The sequence below is a fragment of the Eumetopias jubatus genome, unplaced genomic scaffold (genome assembly GCF_037043125.1).
Source record: "Eumetopias jubatus isolate StellerSeaLion01/CBP00866 unplaced genomic scaffold, mEumJub1_p1.0 scaffold_13, whole genome shotgun sequence".
NCBI lineage: Eukaryota > Metazoa > Chordata > Mammalia > Carnivora > Otariidae > Eumetopias > Eumetopias jubatus.
This window is the reverse complement of record NW_028274819.1, coordinates 48284676-48308827: the sequence shown is the minus strand read 5'-3', so window position 1 is coordinate 48308827 and position 24152 is coordinate 48284676. Positions and strand designations below refer to the sequence as shown.

Sequence of the window (24152 nt, the reverse complement as noted above, 5' to 3'; positions counted from 1 at the left end):
TAAGTCCTGACAAATGGTGATAAAGTAGGGTAGGACCTCAAGGGCCCTCAGAGTGAGGGACGAGCAGTTCTTCTGCTTCTGCCCCTTCCCTTCACTTAGGCTATTCTTTTCCTCTGGCCCACCAAGTTCCCTTTGGTCTCCAGCTCATTGAGCAGTTCCTTCCTTTTCTGCTTTTTCCTAATCCCCCTTCCTTATGATGATCTTTTCCTTTTTTATAAGGTACATTTGTGTGTCTTTAGGAACGTAAAAGAGGAAAGCAAAACCAAACTTGATCTGAGAATGATCTCCTTTTCAAAACTCTTGGTATTTGTTCTTCTCTCCATATCGTCCAGATTTAGTCTTGGATTGGAGAGGCAAGGCACTAACTGTGCCTGGTGACTTTATCAGATTGGAGTCAGCCAGCAATCCTTATTATCCTATGATGTGAACACTAGAAGAACCTTTCCAGAACATCTGGTACAACATGTTCATTTGTATGTGGAGAATTTGAAGCCCAAAGAGCTCAGGTGACCACTGTTAAGAGATATTAATTAAACATCCACGATGAAGAGGACGCTCTTACAGGTTTGGATGTGTTCTTCTAAATGGTCCACCCATTCTGACTAGTAAAATAGGTGGAGTGATTTGCTGTGACTCTCTCATAACTCCTATTGTGTAAGCACAGAAATACCAGGAACGGCACAAGAACCGGAGTCAAACCCTGCCTAAGTTGTGAACTGACCCTCAACAGCTGAGGGTTGGGAAGAAAACGTTGCCTGACTCTGTGGCTTCTAAACCAACCTTAAACCTCGTCTCTGTGCCCCCACACCCACGACATAGTAGGCATCAAGAAACGTCTGAAAAAGTAATATGAACCTTCCCTCAAAAGCCCTTCCCTGCCTCCCCTCCCCCTCCACATCCTCTTGGGCTAGGAACTGCGTTAGCATTGGAGCCCCTGCTCGGGGACTTTTCCGGCTCTTGTTAGTTCTCCTCGAGACAATGGTGCGTCCTCGGGACAGATGCGGGGCTCCTTTTTTTTCACGGCGGGGCGCGGGCTGGAGGCTGCTCACCCCGACTCTCATATTTTTCCTCGGAATGGGGGTCTTGTTTGGTGGGCACGCAAGCACCAAAGGTGGCCCGAAGCGGTCTGGGGAACACGAGGGACCTGCGGGGTAGTGCTCAGCATCCAAGCCGGGAGGGAAGGCCCGCGGGGGGTGGGAAGCCCCGTCCACTCCTGAGTCCACCCGCGCTCCCACGCCAGCGCGCCCGGCTCCGGGCTGGAGCCCCGAGGGTGGGGCCTGGAGGGGGCGGGGCCTGCCACGGTCAGGTGACTGGAGGGCGGGCGGCCGTGGCGACGGTGGCGGAGGGGCGTCAGGCTCGCCTTAGGGTCGGCGAGGCGGGCTGGCAGTCTGGGTAGCCACGCCGCGGTCATGGGGGGCTTGAAGGACGAGCTGCTCAAGGCCATCTGGCACGCCTTCACCGCACTCGACCTGGACCACAGCGGCAAGGTCTCTAAATCCCAGCTCAAGGTGGGCGTCCCCCCCCCCGCGTCCCCAACCCCGACCCTCCCCGGCGCGCGCACCACCCCCCCCCGGGGGGTAGAAGCCGGCCCGGGCGGGCGGTGACCCCAGGGAGGGGTGAGTAGGAATGCGGCGGGACGGCCTGTTCTGCGCAGAGGGGCTAGTGACGGGGATTTGGCGGTTCTGCCTCCCTCTTGCCTTCGGGCCGTGCCCTCGGGCGGGTAGTTAGCCCCCTCAGGGCTCCCCGTGAGCGGTTGGGGGGGTTAGGCGGGGATGGGGTCTGAGGGGAGAGGCGGGCTCCTGTCGGCGAGGTGGGGGGGCGCCCATAAAGTCTCAGACTCGGAGAGAGCGATGGGACGCTCCCTTAGACAGAATACCCAGATAACCGCTCTACTCTGGAAGAGGAAGGGACTTACCCAAGGTCACTGGGCAGAACCTTCTGGAGAGCGCACGCTCCACACCCGGGCCGCCCTCAAAACGGCCAGCTGCACCCGAGGCAGTCTGGCTGTTCAGAGGAGCGAGAAGTGCCCAGAACCTGGTCTCCAGCGGTTTCCTCCTTTGGGGGCTTTGGTGATGGGAGACGCTTTCTGACTTGTGAGAAAGACCTCCCCGCCTAGGGGCTTTAGGTCAGTCATGCGTGTGCTGCGTCCCACAGGGACCTTAGTTCCGGGTGAGGAGCCCTGATCTTTCTGGCAGAGTCTGTATTGTGACTGCTAAAGGCCCCATCATTGAGAGTATAGGGTATAAATAAAGGAATGCTTGTAAATTGAGTAACCCCAAGCAGGGAAAGTGGCATTTAGCCCGGAGAAATTGGCAGGTTCTTGAAAGTATAAAATATAGAAACAGACAAGAGCCGTTCACAGGCATTTCTTAACATCCACATTTTGGATCTGAATGTCTGGTTTTCTTAGCTTTTTTCTGGGAATGAATTTCTGAAGATTGGATTTGCTTTGTTTATTTTGTGCAGTAATCAGGAGGTTTTTATGAGTAGTGGTTTTTATGCCAGTAGGATTTAGCATTTGTTCTCCTTTCATTTTCCTTTCACACTCCTCTCTTCTTCTCATTCATAAAATCATAGTCTGGAAGGGTTCACAGAGATCATTCTCTTAATCTTTATTTTACTTTTAAATTACAGTAAAATTGACTTTTTTTGTTGTAGAGTTCCATGAGTTTTAACAAATGTACAAATTTATATAACTACCAAAATCAGGTTTCCATCCATTCTGTCATCCCAGGAAGCTTCATATTGCCCTTGCACCTCCAGCTGGGGTCAACCAGTGGTCTGCTCTGTTCTTAATTGCTATAGTTTTGTCTTTTCCACCGTGTCATGTAAAAGAAGTCATTTAGTATGTAACCTTTTGACACTGGCTTCTTTAACTCAGGGTAATGCCTTAGAGATTCATCCATGTTATTGTGAGTATGTATTAATAATTCTTTTTTATTAAGTAATCCATTGTATGATTTGTATGTATCCCATGTAATGGGATTAACTGAAGTTAATCTATTCACCCTTGAACATTTGTGTTATTTCCCCTTTTTGGTGATTATGAATAGAGCTGTGTTTTACTTTTTACTTTTTTTTTTCTTTTTTAAAGATTTTATTTATTTGAGAGTGAGAGAGAGTGCGCACAAGCAGGGGGGAGCGGCAGGCAGAGGGAGAAGCAGGCTCCCTGCTGAGCAAGGAGCCCAATGTGAGACTTGATTTCAGGACCCCAGGATCTTGACCTGAGCTGAAGGCAGATGCTTAACCAACAGAGCCACCCAGGCACCCTTACTGTTTTGACTTTTAATTTACCTACACCACTATATTTAAAGTGGATTTCTTGTAGATAGCATGTAGTTGGGGCTTGTTCTTTAATCCATTCTGACAATCTCTGTTTTTAATTGTTGTGTTTAGACCATTTACATTTAATGTAATTATTGATATGGTTAGATTTAAGGTTACTAATTTTACTGTTTGGTTTCTGTTTTCCAATTTTTTGTTCCACTGTTTCTCCTTTCCTTCCTTCTTGTAGATTATTTGAATATACTTTAGTATTTCATTTTAATACTGAGTTCTTTTTTTTTTTTAAGATTTTCATTTATTTGACACAGAGAGAGGGAGAGAGAGTGAGCATAAGCAGGAGGAGCTGCAGGGAGAGGGAGACGCAGGCTCCCTGCTGAGCAGGGATCCCGATCTGGGGCTTTGATCCTAGGACCCTGGGACCATGACCTGAGCAGAAGGCAGATGCTTAACTGACTGAGCCACCCAGTCGCCTCAATAATGAGTTTTTTTACTATATTTCTTTGTATAGTTTTCTTAATGACTGCTCTAGAGATTATAATACATACCTAACTTTTCAGTTTACTTAGAGTTAATATTTTACCACTTTAGGAGGAATGTGGAAACCTTATCACCATTTAAGTCCTTTTTTTAAAGATTTTATTTATTTATTTGACAGAGAGAGACACAGCGAGAGCAGGAACACAAGCAGGGGGAGTGGGAGAGGGAGAAGCAGGTCTCCCGCTGAGCGGGGCGCCTGATGTGGGACTCGATCCCAGAACCCTGGGATCATGACCTGAGCCGAAGGCAGATGCTTAACGACTGAGCCACCCAGGCACCCACCATTTAAGTCCTTTTAACCTCTGCTTTATAATTGTCATATTTATTAATTTACACACATTGAAAACCTTATCAGACAATGTTAAAATTTTTTTGCTTTCAACCACCATTTTTATTTTAAAGATCTCTTAATAGTTTTTTCTCCCCAGATAACTCTTTAATTTTTTAGAAAAAGATTTTATTTATTTGAGAGAGAGAGAGAGTGCGCACAAGCAGGGGAAGTGGCAGGCAGAGGGAAAAGGGAAAGCAGGCTCCCCACTGAGCAGGGAGCCCAAAGTGGGGCTCAGTCCCAGGACCTTGGGATCATGACCTGAGCCTGAGCCACCCAGGTGCCCCGATAACTCTTTAATTTTATAGATAAGGTGGATTAAGCTTATGAGGTGTTTGGTGGCTTGCCCAGACTCCCAGTTGTAAGTAGTAGCTAAATCTATACCAAGATTTTCCAACTTTTGAGCCAATGTTTCTTAATTTTTTTCTCATTTAGTTGATGACATAAATGAGATGTTTCTTTTTTTCTTAAAGATTTTATTTATTTATTTATTTATTTATTTTTTATTTATTTAAGAGAGAGACAGCATGATAGGGGAGAGGGTCAGAGGGAGAAGCAGGCTCCCTGCTGAGCAGGGAGCCCGATGTGGGGCTCGATCCCAGGACTCTAGGATCATGACCCAAGCCGAAGGCAGTCGCTTAACCAACTGAGCCACCCAGGTGCCCGACATAAATGAGATGTTTCTATTACTTTTGTTGCACTCCATTCAAAATTTTCCTTGTGGCTGCTTGTAGAAAAAGAGGATTCTTGACTGAAAGGCTTGGCAAGAAATACTAAATCCCAGTACATACCTTCAGCCACAAGATGTTGATAATGCAGCTATGCAGTTGTATTTTGTCTGTCCCTTGTCTACTTAACCAAGAGACTTTGGGATTGATTTAGTTCTGTTCATCTTACCAGTCTTCCTGGAATGGAAAATATTAAGAAAAAAATTTCTATTTAGATCTCCCCTTTTTGTTTTGACTCTGAAGTTTGATGTCCACTGATTTATTGTCTAGGAGTAGAGTTTTTGCCTTAATTTGTTCATTCATTCATTTGTTCGTACTATAACCTTTTGTGTGTCTATTCTGTGTAAGGTACCATGTTAATTTCATAACAAGATTAGTATTTTTAGGCTCTTTTTTCTTTCTCTTTTAAAAATCTATTTATTTTTTATTAACATATAATATGTTATTTGTTGGGGCGTCTGGGTGGCTCAGTCGTTAAGTGTCTGCCTTTGGCTCAGGTCATGATCCCAGGGTCCTGGGATCGAGCCCCGCATTAGGCTCCCTGCTCCACGGGAAGCCTGCTTCTCCCACTAGCTCTTCACCTCCCGCACCACTTGTGCTCTCTCTCTCTTTCTCAAATAAAAATCTTTAAAAAAATAAATAAAATTTGGGGCGCCTGGGTGGCTCAGTCGTTAAGCATCTGCCTTCAGCTCAGGTCATGATCCCAGGGTCCTAGGATCGAGCCCCGCATCGGGCTCCCTGCTCAGCAGGAAGCCTGCTTCTCCCTCTCCCACTCGCCCTGCTTGTGTTCCCTCTCTCATTGTGTCTCTCTCTGTCAAATAAATAAGATCTTTAAAAATAAATAAATAAATAAAATTTAAGAATAAAATAAAATAATAATTCAGTTTAATGTTCCTCTGTATCCAGCCTGAAAAACAGAGTAACACCAAATCAGTACGACAATTAAAAAAAAATGAGTTGCCTTCTAACAATCCCATTGTTAAACTAATACAGCTGATAACTTCTAGGGCCGTACAAAGGCTGAGTGTGGTGGGGGGTAAAGACTTGTACAACCGCAGTTCAGGTGGGGAGCCAGAAACACAAGTGGAGCCAAAGAAAGGTCTCCTGCAGAGGGTGCACAAAATGCAAGGAAGAAGCCTGGGAGATCACAGGGAATGCGGAAGGAAGAGGGAGAAAGAATCAAGGTTAAGAAAAGTGAAGCAGAGATGGTTCCCCTTTTTTTGGAGGGTACAGGGAGCAGGGGCTTGGGGGGAGGAGAAGGGTACATTAATGAGGATCAGGAAGATATTGACCTACATTGACCTCATGCCCAGTTGTCTTAACAAGGAAGCATCACTGTGACTAAACAACCTCAACATCTTGCCTCTATAGTAGCTTATGCAAGTCACAAGTGGTTTTCCAATTCTGTGTTCCATATTTTTTTTTTTTTTTAAAGATTTTATTTATTTATTTGAGAGCGAGAGAATGAGAGCCAGAGAGCACGAGAGGGAAGAGGGCCAAAGGGAGAAGCAGACTCCCCGCCCAGCAGGGAGCCCGACGTGGGACTCGATCCTGGGACTCCAGGATCATGACCTGAGCCGAAGGCAGTTGCTTAACCAACTGAGCCACCCAGGCGCCCATGTGTTCCATATTTTTATCTTATTGATAAATTTAATGAAAGTGTATGTTTGCAACAACAAAATAATAACTTATGTTGTTAATTTATTCTTTGGATTTCAAGTTACAGAATTTATTGAGGTAGTAATTTTTGTTTTACTCAAAAATATGCTTATTAGTTAATAAAAATTAGGTATAAAACATAAGCTTTTTTTGTACTAAATCGGAGACCCTGGAAGAAAATATTTACTATTTTTTTTAAAGATTTGATTTATTTAGGAGCGCCCGGGTGGCTCAGTCGTTCAGCGGCTGCCTTCGGCTCGGGTCATGATCCCAGGGCATCGGGCTCCCTGCTCGGCGGGAAGCCTGCTTCTCCCTCTCCCACTCCCCCTGCTTGTGTTCCCTCTCTCGCTGTGTCTCTCTCTGTCAAATAAATAAATAACATCTTTAAAAAAAAACGATGTTATTTATTTATTTGAGAGAGAGTGGGGGCTGGGGGGACATAGGGAAAGGGAGAAGCAGACTCCCCGTGGAGCAGGGAACCCAGTGCAAGGCTGGATCCCAGGACCCTGAGATCATGACCTGAGCCGAAGGCAGACATTTAACCGACTGAGCCACCCAGGTGCCCCAGTATTTACTACTTATAGCAGTGACTCAAACACATCTATCTAAATGAGTACTGTACTACAAAGTAATCTCCTAAAAGTAAAAAATTGAATTTATTCCCAAGATGATGCCAATACTCCAAACTTTACACAACTTCTCTTTAGAGAAGAAATATGTAGTTTATGAGCTATAGTTTGTTAGAGTCACTCTCATTACTTTACAATCTCCAAAATATATGTATAGAACAATAATAATAATAACTCTCAAAGATAAGAGACTATGTCTTCCTTGAAATCTCTTCTCCCTCAGTTCCAGTGTTGCTCCAAAGTGGTTCTTACTCTTGTTTCCAGTCCCTTGGCTTCTATTCTTCCTCTCACCACATACTCTAGTCATTCCCCAAGGCCATCAATTAATTCCTGTCTTTTTTCCAAGTTTCAACTAATCAGATCCTGTACTGACAGCCCCACCCTTGCTAAGGACATCATCTCCAGCAAGGAAGTCAAAAACAAAATAAAGTAAACAAAACCCTATACGTGTTCAAAGCTAACTTTCCTTTCTTCTCTAACAGTTCCTTTTCATAACTTTCCCATTTCTATTAAAAACCACTACTATCCATTGGTCATCCACAGTTGAAATTTGAAACAGTTCTGACTCTGTCCTTTTCATTTCTCCTCACACCCAGTCATAAGCCGAGGCTACTAGACAGCAAAACTCCTTCACCCACCATCCCCCACTTGTCTGTCCTCACCACCTCCAGCCCCTATTACCTCTCATTAGGGCTACAACAATTGTTCCCTAATTCCAATATGCCCAATCCACTCTAACCCAGGTCACATGCTACAGCCCAAGTGACTTCCTAAAGTTCACTTTTTATCATGGCCCATCACTTCTCAGAAAACTTGGAGGCTCTATGGCACCTACCTCATTAACCTGGTACTCAAAGTCTTCCATGCGTTAACCACAATCTATTTCTATTGCTTTATCACCAGCAATAACTCTCTCTTAAATATACGTTCACACACACACACTTAATATTCTATACTGCAATCAAAATAAATTACAGAGAAGTCCCCATAAATGCCTGATTAATTCCTGTCTGTTGCAAATAGTTCACAGGGATGCCTTGGAGCGAACAGCAGTCAACAAATATCCAACGAATATCCAATGAATGAATGAATAGAACGGGTTTACCTCTCCCTCCCGCATTTCTATATAATCACATCCTGTCTTCAGAGTTCATTTCAAAGCTTTTTTCATGAAATAATCTCACCAGTAAAAAGTAATCACCTCGGGGCACCTGGGTGGCTCAGTTGTTAAGAGACTGCCTTCGGCTCAGGTCATGATCCCAGCGCCCTGGGATCGAGCCCCGCATCGAGCCCTGCATCAGGCTCCCTGCTCTGCGGGAAGCCTGCTTCTCCCTCTCCCACTCCCTCTGCTTGTGTTCCCTCTCTCGCTGTGTCTCTCTCTGTCAAATAAATAAATAAAATCTTTAAAAAAAAAGAAAAAAGTAATCACCTCTTCCTCTAAAATCTCATGGCCCCTTATTTTCTAACCCACTCAACATCCTTTATCCAATATTTATTTCTTATCTCAACCACCAGATCTTATTTTTCTTTTTCTTTTTAAAAATCTTATTTATTTATTTGAGATAGAGAGCAAGTGAGAGAGGAAGAGAGAGAGAGAGCGAGCACGAGTGGCGGGGGAGGGGCAGAGGGAGAAGCCGACTTACATTTCTTAAGGATAAGGTAACTGAGTAATATAATTGAGAGAGAGAGAGGACCAACCATCTCTAATGGTTGATTATTTTCTTAATTTGCCTACCAAAATTTAAACTCTTTGAAGGCAAAAATTTGTATTTGTTTCTTTCCCCCCCCACCTCTACTACCACCCCTAGCATTGGGCAAAGTATCTAACACATGAAGTGTTTATTACATAGTTAGTGATTATCCATTCGTTGTGTCAAATATTGTGAAGGTAATTCAAAAAGGCAAATTCAAAAATATTTTAGAATGCCCATATAGTTTTACAAAGTGATAAACTTTAACACTTGTTTTGGATATTTAGTCTGGTATTTAATAAACCAATTATGATATTAACTCTTAAGAGTCTAAAAATAGCAAAAATGAACTACTGAGGCTTCATCAAGCTATTGGGACAACACCAAGGGAAATAATCAACAAAACCAAAAGACAACCACAGAATGGGAGAAGATATTTACAAATGATATATCACATAAAAAGCTAGTATTCAAAATCTATAAAGAACTTACCAAACTCAACACACTAAGAACAAATGATCCAATCAAGAAATGGGCAGAAGACATGAACAGACATTTCTCCAAAGGAGACATACAAATGGCCAACAGACACATGAAACAGTGCTCAACATCACTTGGCATCAGGGAAATCCAAATCAAAACCTCAGTGAGACACCACCTCACACCAGTCAGAATGGCTAAAATTAACAAGTCAGGAAACAACAGATGTTGGCGGGGATGTGGAGAAAGGGGAAGCCTCCTACACTGTTGGTGGGAATGCAAGCTGGTGCAGCCACTCTGGAAAACAGTATGGAGGTTCCTCAAAAAGTTGAAAATAGAGCTACCATACGATCCAGCAATTGCACTACTGGGTATTTACCCCAAGGATACAAATGTAGGGATCCGAAGGGGTATGTGCACCCCAATGTTTATAGCAGCAATGTCCACAAGAGCCAAACTATGGAAAGAGCCTAAATGTCCATTGACAGATGAATGGATAAAAAAGATGTGGTATATAGATATAGGGATATATAATGGAATATTATGCAGCCATCAGAAAATGAAATCTTGCCATTTTATTTTTATTTTTAATTAATCTTTACACCCAATGTGGGCTTGAACTCACAATCCCAAGATCAAGAGTCATACACTCCACTGACTCAGCCAGTGCCCCTGGATATATATTTTTTTAATGAGGAACATTTGTATGTGGATTCTATATGTTATGAAACCTTATTAATATGCCATCTGAAGCAGACTTTGTTATTTTTAGGTTTTGATGTAAATTTGCAGAAGTCAGTGGAAATAGGTATAGGGGATATTATTTGAAGTAGAGGCAATAATTATTTTCTTCTCTACTTATGTTTTATTTTATTTTATTTTTTTATTTTTAAATATTTTTATTTATTTATTTGACAAAGAGAGAGCGAGAGAGGGAATACAAGCAGGGGGAGTGAGAGAGGGAGAAGCAGGCTTCCCACAGAGCAGGGAGCCCGATGTGGGGCTCAACCCCAGGACCCTGGGATCAGGACCTGAGCCGAAGGCAGACACTCAATGACTGAGCCACCTGGGCGCCCCTCTACTTATGTTTTAAAATGATCTTCAGATGATTTAGAATTTCAGTGGTCTTGCTGAAAGGTAATAAATCTCCGTTGTTACTTAGAAGTACATGCAATTCCAACCTGAAATCATAAAAGTCATAGAGGAGAGCATAGGCAATAATTTCTCTGACATTGGCCTTAGCATTTTTCTAAATATGTCTCCTAAGGCAAGGAGAATAAAAGCAAAAATAAGCAATTGGGACTACATCAAAATAAAAAGCTTCTGCACAGCAAAGGAAACAATCAACAAAACTAAAACACAGCCTACTGAATGGGAGAAGATAGTTGCAAATGCTGCATTTGATAAAGTGTTAGTATCCAAAATATGTAAAGAACTTACACAGCTCAACACCCAAAAACCCAAATAATTCAATTAAAATATGGGCAGAAGATACGAACAGACTTTTTTTTAATAAAGATTTTATTTATTGAGATACCCGGGTGGCTCAGTCATTAAGCGTCTGCCCTTGGCTCAGGTCATGATTCCAGGGATCAAGTCCTGCATGGGGCTTCTTCCTCAGTGGAGAACCTGCTTCTCCCTCTGCCTGCTGTTCCCCCTGCTCGTACTCTGTTTCTCTCTCTGACAAATACATAAATAAAATCTTTAAAAAAAATAAATGAAAAATAAAGATTTTATTTATGTATTTGAGAGAGAGAGTGAGAGAGAGATCATGAACAGGGTGGAGGGGTAGAGGGAGAAGCCGACTCCCCGCTGAGCAGGGAGCCCAAAGTGGGGCTCGATCCCAGGACCCTGGGATCCTGACCTGAGCCGAAGGCAGATGCTTAACCGACTGAGCCACCCAGGCACCTGTGAACAGACATTTCTCCTAAGAAGACATCCAGATGGCCAACAGACACATGAAAAGATGCTCAATGTTGCTTACCATTAGGGAAGTGCAAATCAGAACCACAAGGAGATAACACCTCATAGCTGTCAGAATGACTAACATAAAAAACACAAGAAACAGCAAGTGTTGGTGAGAATGTGGAAAAAAAGGAACCCTCATGCACTGTTGGTGGAAATGCAAACTGGTGCAGCCACTCTGGAAAATGGTATGGAGGTTTCTTAAAAAATGCAATATAGAATTACCATATGATCCAGTAACTCCATGACTGGATATTTATGAAATATGAAAACACTAATTTGGAAGATATATTCACCCCTCTGTTTATTGCAGCATTATTTATAACAACAAGATATGGAGGCAAGGAGGCAACCCAAGTGTCCATTGATAAATGAACAGATAAAGAAGATGTGGTGTATACATACAATGGCATATTTTTTTTAAGATTTTTTAATTTATTCATTTGAGGGAGAGAGCAAGCAAGAGCATGAGCATGAAGGAGGGGCAGAGGGAGAAGCAGGCTCCCTGCTGAGCAGGGAGCCCCATGCGGAACTCGAACCCAGGACCCTGGGATCATGACTCAAGCTGAAGGCAGAGGCTCAACCAACTGAGCCACCCAGGCGCCCCTACATACAATGGAATATTACTCAGCCATGAAAAAGAGTGAAATCTTGTCATTTGCAACAGCATGGATGGATCTAGAGGGCATGATGCTAAGTGAAATAAGTCAGAGAAAGACAAATACCATATGATTTCACTCATGTGGAATTCAAGAAACAAAACAAATGAACAAAGAAAAAAAAGACTTACATATAGAGAACAAACTGGTAGTCACCAGAAGGGAGGTTGGTGGGGGGGATGGGTGAAATAGGTAAGGGGGATTAAGAGTACATATATTGTGATGAGCACTGATAATGTATTTTTTTAAATATTTATTTGATAGAGAACACAAGCAGGGGGAGCTGCAGAGAGAGAGGGAGAGCCCGATGTGGTGCTCGATCCCAGGACCCTGGGATCATGACCTGAGCCAAAGGCAGATGCCCAACTGACTGAGCCACCCAGGCACCCCTCTTTTTTCTTTTTTTAAAAAAAATTTATTTGAGAGAGAGAATGAACGGGGGAGTGGGAGGGACAGAGGGAGAGAGAAGCAGACTCCCCAGTGAGCAGAGAGCCCAACACAAGGCTCGATCTCAAGACTCTGGGATCATGATCTAACAGCCACCCAGGTGCCCCAGAGTAATGTATTCTTGAATCACTATATGGTACACCTGAAACTAATATAACACTTCCTATTATTATACTGGAATTAAAATAACATAAAAATTTAAAAAAAGAAAAAATTACATGTAATTCCAAGAAGATAAGGTGATGAAGGCTATTATTTAAACATTTGTACATTAAAGAGAAACTTTGGAATAGTTCATATAAACACATGGTATAGAATTCGTAAAGTTCGGTGTGCCTGGATGGCTCAGTTGGTTGAGCGTCCCTTAGGCTCAGGTCATGATACCAGGGTCCTGGGCTCAAGCCCCATGTCAGGCTTCCTGTTCAGTGGGGAGTCTGCTCTCTCTCTCCCTCTGCCCCTCACCCCCCATGTTCTCTTGCTCAAATAAATTAAAAAAAAAATTCGTAAAGTTCAAAAGGGCATTTACAGAAGTGAGGACGTTTTCTTCAAGCCCTGTCCCACACTATTTTCCTGCCCTGGAGGTAACCATTATTACTAGTTTGTTATGTTCCTTCCAGAGATCAAAATATACCTTAAAATTAATACTCTTATTGTTTTAGTAAGTGTTGTCCTTTTAAATATAGCAAAGTCTAGTGATATTTTTGCAATCTTTATTATAACTTTACTTTGCAATTATGGTTGCAGTGCGAATTACATGTCAGTCCTGGAAATGTCTTGAAATAAGCTTTTTGGCTGTGCACTTTTATCCTGTTGTTTTTAGAAACACAGGGTTTTGTTTTGTTTTAAATTGTGCCCTTCTGAAGTAAAAGAGAATCTAAGTAGAAAAAAATTTTTGGGAACAACATGGGTAGTTTGAATCTTTTTTCATTCTTCAATGATAGATTTTCAGCTAAATATCTTTTATTCTTTGCTTTGCAGTTTGGTTTGTGTATCTTATGAATATTATATGTTCTATTCCCATATAGACAGTTAGCCTCAAAAATTTTTAACCTTACTGGTTACAAAAGTAATTGAGCCTGGCCAATGTGTCAGTTAAAAATACCGTAGTCCCCACTTACCTGCGTTTTTGAGTTTCACAGTTTCAGTTACCTGCAGTCATCTGTGGTCTGGAAGCAGATGATCCTCCTTCTGACACATCGTCAGAAGTTCAGTAGTAAGGGCGCCTGGGTGGCTCAGTCAGTTAAATGTCTGCCTTCGGCTCAGGTCATGATCCCAGAGTCCTGGGATCGAGCTCCACATCGGGCTCCCTGCTTGGTGGGAAGCCTGCTTCTCCCTCTCCCACTCCCCCTGCTTGTGTTTCTTCTCTTGCTGTGTCTCTCTCTGTCAAATAAATAAAATCTTAAAAAAAAAAAAAGTTAAGTAGTAGCTTAACAATACGTCACAGTGCCTACATCATTCAGTTCACTTTATCTCATCACATAGACCTTTTATCGTCTCTTATAATTACAGGAAGGGTGAATATAGTACAATATTTTGAGAGAGAGATACTATATTCACATAACTTTTATTACAGTATGTTATAATTATTGTTTTATTATTAGTTAATCTTTTTACTGTGCTTAATTTATAAATTAAACTTGATCATAGATATGTATGTATTGGAAAAAAAATATATCTAGGGTTCAGTACTATCCAGTAGGGTTTTAGGCATCCACTTGGAATATGTCCCCTGCATAAGCAGGACAACTGTATAAAGGAAGCAAGTTGCAGTAAAGGGCTTTTATTGTGTTAAACACAACGTAAAAATATGATTAATTTTTGTGAACTTGGCATGTATAGTATTTTTCCCTAATCTTTTTTTTTAAGGTTTGAACTTCATTTTTTAAAAAGATTTTTATTTATTTGACAGAGAGCACAAGTAGGTAGAGTGGCAGGCAGAGGGAGAGGGAGAAGCGGGCTCTCCACCAAGCAGGGAGCCCTTTGCAGGGCTCGATTCCAGGACCCTGGGATCATGACTTGAGCTGAAGGCAGATGCTTAACTGACTGAACCACCCAGGTGCCCCTTTTCCCCTAATCTTTAGTGTTATGTTTCTATTAACCTCTGTGGTAAAAGTTGTTTCTTTTGAGGAACTAAAAAAATCTAATTAAAAAAATGGGATTAGGGGATTGGAATCATGAATGAGCCTATAAATGTCTTTGTAAATATTTTTTATATTTTACCAAAACAAAATAGTAAGGACAGCTCTCCAAATAAAGAATTTGTAGGAGACATTTAAAAATCTTAAAATGGTAATAATGGATTCTGGGTTATTTCCTTTCTTCATTCCTTATTTGCTAACAGCTTTTCAGTGAGATGAGTTGGAAATTTTGGGTTTTTTTTGAAATAACATGTAAACTTCTGCTTTATTGAAGGTAATATACAAACTGTGAGGCACTGTATGTGTGTGTGTGTGTGTCCCTCCATCTTAAGAGCCAGTGTGCATTTCTAATCTTATGACTCAGAGCTCTTAACCTTCTTGATCTCCATTTTGTATTTCCTTTTGGGTCTCACTGTAGTCCTGAGGTACGTAGTACCTGGAAGCTAGAGACAGAAGAGGCTTTGCGTGACCTTTTTTCACTTACTCCATTTGCCATCACAGAGTAGCCATGTTCTCATTCCCTCTCAACACGAAGGTTATTATGTAGGCCCCTCGGGATAATTAGTACATTGGAACTCGAGGTAATCCAGCTTGCCTCTGCGGTCTTTCTTCTGTGTGTCCCTGGTTCCATCCTACAACATAAGTCTAAGGTAGCCCTTTGTCTCAGCTTCCTTTATCCTCCCCAGGGATTCATTTCATGAATCTATTTTTCTGCTTTGCTTTCTGCTTTATTTCCTTCTTCTCATGATACCTTCAGGTTCCTTTTTTTTTTTTTTAATTCAAAATCTGTGTTTACTTTCAAAATCTGTGTTTACTTGAAACTGCAATTCTCAGCAATTAATTAACTGTGGAAAGGTATTTAGGAGTAAATCTGCATATAGTTGAATTTCATAAATGAAGAAATATTGTGATTAGGGAGAGATTTCTGCAGTATTGGAAAAACTAATTTTTTCATCTTTGGATTCTTCTGTGCCTTCTATACCTTTCGCTTCCTTAGGAATATCTTTGTTCGGTAATCAGGTATTTTTGATCTGGACCAGGAAGGTGGCGTATGTGAGCATCGTGTACCAGCCGTGCTCCAGCATGTGCTGAACGGTGTTGAAGGTATGATATTGCATTGCATAAGCAGCTCTGGGAGGATGGAGCATTATCTGCCTTGCCAGGCAGCACATCCCCATCAATTCTTTCAGCTCCTAGGGTGATGGTTGTGGGGTTACATTTTCGATGCTTCTGTTCCTGTACAGAATAGATGGTTAACATATATTTGTTGACTGACTACGTTAGAGCCAGTACTTCAGAACTGATCCTATAAAGAGGGGACGTTACTAAAACTTTTTGGGAATTTATGACAAAGTTAGAGTTTTGAGATTAGTCTGAGATTGTGGGTGTGGTAATTCGAGGTAAGAGGCTGGAGATGGGGAGACCAATTGGGGAGCATCTGTGAAAGTTGATGAGTCAGTTGATCAGTGCTGGACTGGGATGGTGGCAGTGGGAATCAAACAGGTGTGTTCCCTACCCTTATAGAGCTTTAGTCTTCTTCTTCTTTTTTTTTTTTTTTAATAAAGATTTCACTTATTTATTTGACAGACACAGCGAGAGAGGGAACACAAGCAGGGGGAGTGGGAGAGGGAGAAGCGGGCTTCCTGCCGAGCAGGGAGCCCGATGTGCTCAATCCAGGACACTGGGATCATGACCTGAGGAAGGCAGACACCCAACGACTGAGCCACCCAGGCGCCCTGAGCTTTAGTCTTGTGAATGAGACAGACCCAGCAAACTATCAATTCAAATATGGGAGATAAGGAAAGTACACATTTCACCTAAGCCTTGTGGGATCTATTCATAACACTTGCCTGTAATGAATTATTTTATTGTTGGCTGTAATATAGTGATTTTTAAGATAAATTCTATCATTTTTGTCCATTTATTGTCATTCTTGTGTAAAGATGAGTGTTCATTTTCTAACTCTTTTTAAAATTAAACTTTCTCCAAAAAAAAAAAAAAAAAAGTGCTGGGCACACAGAAGAGGGGAACCTGTCTAGCCTTTGGGGAGGATTGGAGGAGTTAGGTCAGAGAATACTTCTAGAGGAAGAGACAGTTGTTACTGACCTTAAGGGATGTGTCAAACTCATCTATAAGAACATCTGTGATGAAAGATACAGAAAATAAATCCCTTGGGAAAACAGGAAAAAGTGTCAGGAAAGAGCACTAGTTGGGGAGTCAGGAGACCTGTCTGTGCTCTGATACTTGTGTAGCCATGGGAAGTCATTTCTTGCTGGGCTTCAGTTTCCTCATTTGTAAATGTAGAGTACCAGATGAGGTCTTTGAGGGTTAGTCTTCTAATTTAACTATATTAGCTTGATGTGTTTACCACAGTCATATCCTGTTGAGTGTTTGTTCTGCAGCAGCTCTTTGTTGGAGTCTCAGAAGGGAGAATGGGACCTGCTACTGAGGACAGGGAGCCCCTGTTTCCCCAGCATTACATTCTCTGGTTAACCATAAGCTGAAAGAGCAGCTCATTCAGTGGAGAGAGGAGTTGACACTGGGGGTGCTGAATTAGACTTAGCTATAGGATAAACTATAAGTAAAAGAGGTACAAGAAGAGGAGAGTCCACGATTTTGTTGTTAAAGAAATGATGGTACCAAAGTTAGCATCAGGGTGGGAAGCCTGTTTTGGGGAAAAAGGTGATGAATTCTTCTTTGGGTTTTTTTGGATATGAGGCAAATTTAGTGTAGAAATCTCTAGAATTAGTTAGGGATATAAATCAGAGTTCAGTTGAGAGGAAAAGACCAGAGGAGGATCTGAAAGTTATTAGAATAGAGGTAACTTAACATTGTCAGAATAAAAGCACTTTTGAAGAAGAGAATAAGGAGAAAGAAGAACTCAGGGCCGAAAATTGAGCTTTGGTAGAGGTGCCTTTGTGGGATCACCTCCCTCACCTGACATTCTCCTAAGGAGAAGAACAAAAATAAGTCTAAGAGGAGGGGGATGATCCAGACTGCCAAGTGCCAGCAACTTGGGAGAATGACTTGTTCGGAAGGTATCTGTCCCACGGTGGGTTCTCCAGGAAGCAGATGGTGAGACAGAGTTGGGAGTGCAAAAGGCCTATTGAGAAGAAACACCTATGGGAGGGTAAAAAAAAAAGAGGAATTAGGATTGGGAAAAGGAGCTGTCAGACTGTGATACAGACTTGACAAAACTAGGAGCAAATGATACCACCATCTTGCTTGGTCATTGGCTGAGGACCCTGAAGATATAATAGCTGGAAGCTCTCAACTAACTACAGTCCTTGTAGCTGGGCAGCATTTCCTTTCTTGAGGGATCTGAGTGGTACATCTCTGTGTCTGCCACAGAATCCTTTTGAAAAGGCAATTTCATGAGATTGATAGGGATGGGAGCCATATTATGGAGACTGTAAGGAGACAGTGGTCAGAAGAGGGGGCAGCAAAGATAAACCTCAGATTTGTGATCTTTGTCATCACTTTGGGTGTTTACTGTGGCTTCAGATTTTCTTTTGGAGTAGAGTGTACTAAATTGAACTACCTAATTTTTCTCTCTTCTGTTACAGAGTTCTTTCTCACACTTGTTAATTCTTACTGAGTCCCTTCCTCAAAAATCTCTACTCAAATTTTGAGGAACTGGATTGCTTTACTAGACCTCAGATCAGATGAGTTACGTCTGCTAGTTCTGGTGGTGTGAATAACTAATGACATTGGTTTTTACTCTAAAAGTGACCTGAATTAGAGATTCCAGTTAAACAAAAATTCTCTCCAGTGGAATATAATGGTAATACAGTGAAGTAAATTCAAAGACCTAGATCTAGATAAAGATGATGGAGAAGCAAACTAAATTAAAGAGAGAGATAAGAAAATTCTTAAATAGGGCTTATTTAGCAAACATTTGTTGAACATCAGGCACTTTATTAGGTTTTGGTATGACACAGTTGGATAAAATAGAGACCTTCCCTTTACGGAACTTACAAAGTAGTGGGAGAGATAGGTGCAGACACTTATTGGAGTTAAATCTTTTTATACATGATTTATCTTTTTTTGTTTACTTTAAATTTTTTATTGTTATGTTAATCACCATACATTACATCATTAGTTTTTGATGTAGTGTTCCATGATTCATTGTTTGTGCATAACACCCAGTGCTCCACGCAGAACGTGCCCTCTTTAATACCCATCACCAGGCTAACCCATCCCCCCAGCCCCCTCCCCTCTAGAACCCTCAGTTTGTTTTTCAGAGTCCATCGTCTCTCATGGTTCGTCTACATGATTTATCTTCTTAAAGACATTTGTTTATGCTATAGTCCAGTGGGAGACTGGAACGTAAGGAAGTTGTCCCAGATTGGGAGACTTTGTTGCCCATTGTGTGCCAAAGCACAGTTCTTTGTGGATGACTGAACTGAGTTAGTTTCATCAACTCTATATTCTTACAGTGATCTCTTCATATTTTGTAATTTTATTGGTGTTCTCCAGCTGGAACCCCCAGACATATTTAATTTTTAAATTTTCCATAAATATAAACCTTCACTTTTTCTGATTATAAAGATAATACGTAGAATATTCAAACAACGCATTGAAGTATAGAGGCAAAGGTAAAAGTACCCAAAATTCCACCACCAAGGGCGGATGCAATTAACTTTTCAGTGAGTATCTTTCTAACATCTTTTCTCTCTTCCACCCCTTTTCCTGCCTCTCTTTGCTCTGTACACATACACATATGCATGCACACAGTTGCATATACACAAACATATATATCCTTTTATATAAATGGGACTGTATTTCATATGCTTTTATAACCTTTTTTTTTTTAAGATTTTATTTACTTGACAGAAAGAGAGAGAGAGAGAGATAAGCGGGGGGGGGGGGGCAGGAGAGGGAGAAGCCGACTCCCAACTGAGCAGGGAGCCTGATGTGGGGCTCAATCCCAGGACCGTGGGATCATGACCTGAGCCAAAGGCAGACACTTAACCGACTGAACCAGCCAGGTGCCTCTGTAACCTATTTTCTTAAAGAGGTCTTAGGATCATCTTTCCATATCACTGCTTATAGATACAGACAACATTCTTAATAATGGCTATGAACTGTTTCACTGTGTTGATGCACCATGTCTTATTTAACCATTTTCCTATTCTTAGATATTTGAGACGTTTAAATGTTTTCAGCCAGGGATGCTGCTAAACATCCTGCAGTGCATAGGACACACCTCCCCCTGCTTGTTAAACAAAGAATTATCTGGTCTAGGGGCGCCTGGGCTGCTCAGTTGGTTAAGTGTCTGACTCTTGGTCTCAGCTCAGGTCTTGATCTCGGGGTCATGAGTTCAAGCCTGTGTTGGGCTCTATGCTGGGCATGGAGCCTATTTAAAAAAAAAAAAAGAATTGTCCAAAATGTCAGTAGTGATGGAGAGAACCTTCTCTCTTCCTTCTCCAGTGTTGGGTGGTGGCTATCTTCACTCCCCTATATCTGTTCAAACACTAGGTATTGTTACTCAAGGAAAAAGAAACAGCTCTTTTAGTTTGCATTATTTTGATGACTGGTGAGGTTAAGCATCTTTTTCTATATTTATTAGCCGTCAGTTTCTTTTACAAATTTCCCATTTATGTCCATTGTCCATTTTTTTTATTAGGTTCTCATCTTCATTTAATTTAGAAGAGTAATTTGAATATTGGAGCTATCAGCCTTTTTTTGTTTGTTTCTTTGTGGTATCTCTTTTTAAAGGGAAATTAAAAAAAATTTGTGGTCAAATTTATTGATATTTTCTGTTTGATTTCTGAAGAGGGCTAAGTTGTTTAATTGCCTGAAATAACTTATTAAAGGTGGTTCATTTAGAATGAAATCCAATGGCATTTACTGTAGGTAGTTTAATGGCATGTAGTCTCTAGACAACATCACAACAGGTGGTTTTGAGTTAGATATCCTGCCTTAATCTGTCCGTAAGTGTTACGCTCCTACTGGTAGTAAATGTGAAACATATTGAATACAACTGTTGGGCAAGGTTCCCTCCCTCGCTGAGCTGCAGCTAGGTATTTGAGATACTGACATATGAAACAATTCATTTAAATGCTGAGTAGGAGTTCAGTGGACAGGAGGGCCAGTAAAGGTTTCCTAGAGTTTACGGAGAATGACCCAGTCTTGAAGGATGTAACTAGGCAGAAGGGAATGTTTCTGGCACCCCACTGTTGTGGGACAGGCAGATAGGAGACTTGGGTTCTCATCCCTGTTCTGTTACTCATCAGTGTGTGACTTAGGCCAAGTCTCAGGCCCCAGTCTTTTTATCTGTGAAATAGGAGACAGAAGTAGGATATTTCCTAAGATTGTTGTCTTTAAAATATTGTAGTTTTACTGTTATTTAAAAGAGAATTTTTAGAAAGAATTAATTCAGCGTTTATTGAAAGCCTTCTGCCTTCTGGATAGCATGTGAGGTGCTGTGGGAATGCAAGGATAGATAAAACATGGGCCTTTCAGAAATTTACCATCTTGGGAGAGAAAAATCATTTGCGGTAGTGTAAAATAAAAAGTACAGAATGCTTGGGAAATGCAGAGTGAGGAAAGACCATCTTGATTTTGGGTGGTGGAGCCTTCTGAAAGGGATAGCATTTATGTTAGGTAGAAATGGAGGTGTAGGGGTGGTTGGAGCAAAGGCCTGGAGGGAAGGGGTATGGTACAGGGTTTGTGTGTGGTACAGTGAGTAAACTTGTTTGGTGGGATTTGTATGGTTGGTACAGAGGGGTAGGAAGAAATGCTAGAAAGCTAAAGAGGGCCTGACCTGTCGAGTGACTTAAATACAGAGCTGAGATACTTACTTGGTTTTTACTTCTGTAGGCTTTTGATGAATTTTAGATGAGGGAATAATGTGATATAAGCAGCACTTTAAGATTAATTTGGTAAAGGGTGCCTGGGTGGCTCTATCATTTAACCGTTGCCTTTGGCTCAGGTCATGATCCCAGAATCCTGGGATCGAGCCCCACATTGGGCTCCCTGCTCGGTGGAGAGCCTGCTTCTCCCTCTCCCTCTGCCTGCTGCTCTGCCTACTTGTGTTCTCTCTCTGTCAAATAAATAAATAAATAAAATCTTTAAAAAAAAAAGATTAATTTAGTAAAAGTGTCTAGGATGGTGATTGCATTTAGGGACTAAGTCAACATTGACTTGGAGATTTCTGAAGCTGCATACAATGAAAATAATTTAAGGGAAAGCAAGTGAGACTTAAACATTGATAAGCAGGATGAAAGGATATTGCCAGGAAAGGGAAAATGACTCTATGTGGTAAGGGGCAGGACTTCTATTAAGACAATGCTCTTAAGGCAGGGCATAATACTGGTAGGAAATTGGTCATTCTGGTTCATTGTTAGGAAGAGTTTTCTGGTAATTCGCCATTAGCTTGAAATTTTATAAATCAGGCAGGAATTTTCATGTTTTTTTTAAAAAGATTGCTTATTATGAATTATAATTCTGTAATTGTGTTGGTTCAGATAAGCTTGTTGGAATAGAGATCCCCACCCCCCTTTCCTTCAGTGTTGAAGTTTGCCCATTACGCACATCCTGTAAAGGGAAACTGTGTGACTTGTTGCGGGGAGGGGGGCACATTTCAGAGAACCTTTATAATCTCTACATCTTTGGGAGGGTGGCGGGTAAACATGCACTCATGTGTTAAAACACTGTTTAGTCGTTTATCATCCTTGATTTTGTTTTCATGATAGTTGGAGTAAAGTGCTTAAAAAGGGCAAATGGCAAACCACTGAACAGGAACAGACCAACGACAGGGCTCATGCAGCTAATTAGTCATCTCTTGTCAGCAAAGACCCTGCGGAGGCAATAGTAGATAGTTATGAAAGAACTGGAGAGATGGGTTCTTGGCATGGATATGGATCTTTTATTGTAGTAACAATAGTTTATTCTTCAAATCAGGGTAATGAGAGCAAAGTTGCTTAGCAATCATGTGGGTGCTAAAAGAATGGCCTTTGGAGGAGCAGGCATTTCAAGTGGGATAAATTCAGCTTTTTTGAGAAACTTGAAAACATTCTGATTAGAGTGATTCAGGGGCAGTCCTTATACAAATCAAGCACTTGCAGGCCTCTTTCCTCCTGATTGCTTTTGTCCTGATCTGCTTTCCAGCTTCCTCATCTGGAGAGGCTAGTGCCTCTTGGAACTGGTTCCCCCAAAGGTGGGTGCTAGGAGATGGGGGCTCCCTGAGAGAGAGAATGGTCCCAGAGTTCTAGGCACATGTAGTTCTTCGCCCCTGGATTTAACTCGGCTCCACAAAATAGTGCCAGCTATCTTATTGGGTCCTGGAGAACTGTGTAGGTAGGGCTAGGGAAGCACCAGGCCATCACTGCACCTTATCTACAACATGCATACATCGCCAAGGGGTCATAGGGCTCTCTGTTCTTCCAGAAAGAGAGGGAAAGTGGCAAATGTGGAAAGGGCATCAGAGCAGGAGGCTTGGGCTCTAGTCCCAGTTTCACTACACATAAAATTCTGTGATTTGGGGCACATCTCCTAATCTCTGACTCAGCCGCTTCATCTCTAAGATAGCAATAATACCTACTTTTCCCAGGGGTGAGACTAAAACCAACTAATGGATGATGCGAGTCTACTCTAAAAACATAAACTACTGCATAAGCATATAGAGTGTTTACTTCTTGTTAATAGTTTATATTCTGTCCTTTAAGATTTTGGTTTCTTTATACATTTTATTTTTTATGAAAAAAAACTTGAGATAATGTTTAGGCTTTTAAAAATTGCTGTTAATTTTTTTTTTTAAGATTTTATTTATTTACTTTGAGAGAGAAAGAGAGGAAGCACAAGAGCAGGGGCAGGAGAAGCAGACTCCACTGAGCAGGGAGCCCAATGCAGGGCTCGATCCCAGGGACCCTGAGATCATGACCTGAGCTGAAGGCAGATGCTTAACAGACTGAGCCACCCAGGTGCACCCCCCCACCTTTTAAAAAGATTTTATTTATTTATGCTGATAAAAATTTTTGAAAAGTTTTAAAGATAGCACACTTTTTTAAATCTTTTAGTAACAAAATCTTTTCAGTTATCTATTATTCAGTTTGTTACTTTGTTTGATAAAGACTTCCCTATTCTAGGCCATATTAACAATGAAAAAAGCTGAATTTATGATCAAATTGTAGCTCTTGCTGAATTCATAAAATGAGTTTTGGTTGACAGTTAAGGATGGGGCTTTAAAAAGTTTTTTTTTAGAAGCAGTTTTAACACCTTATTCTACAGTGAGGATGCTGAGACTGAGCAAATAGGTAGCAAAACATTAAACCATTATAAAACGGTAAGTGGCAAACCACTGAACAGGAACAGAATGCATGAGCAGGGCTGGCGCTCAGATCTCCTCTAGGGTCCTTATTACTATTAAGTGTTGTCTCCCTCACAGTTTGTTTAACTAAATAAAGATAAAAGCGGTTAAGAAAATTGTCATTGAGTTCAGTTATTCCTCTGTTTAACACAAGTGCTGTTTGATTGTCCAAGTCTAGAGTTCAAATCTAAATCTTCTTGGATCAGTGAATTGCACTGAGCACCTACACATACAAAGCGCATTGTTGACTTTAGAGAACTAAAACCATGATGTTCCTTATTACTAGAGAGTGT

At 41.4% G+C, this 24152-nt stretch overlaps 1 protein-coding gene across 2 annotated transcripts in view; it reads left to right on the top strand.

Moving 5' to 3' along the window:
* Window positions 1-1321: 1321 nt before the first annotated feature.
* SWAP70 (switching B cell complex subunit SWAP70) overlaps window positions 1322-24152 on the top strand; it is a 77152-nt gene continuing 54321 nt past the window's right edge. Inside the window, exon 1 of one of the 2 annotated variants that reach the window (XM_028116746.2) lies at window positions 1322-1508. In XM_028116746.2, coding sequence (XP_027972547.1) covers window positions 1410-1508 — 99 coding nt within the window. In that variant the 5' untranslated portion in view covers window positions 1322-1409. The remainder of the gene's footprint in view (window positions 1509-24152) is intronic. The other variant, XM_028116747.2, reaches the window with a different exon arrangement.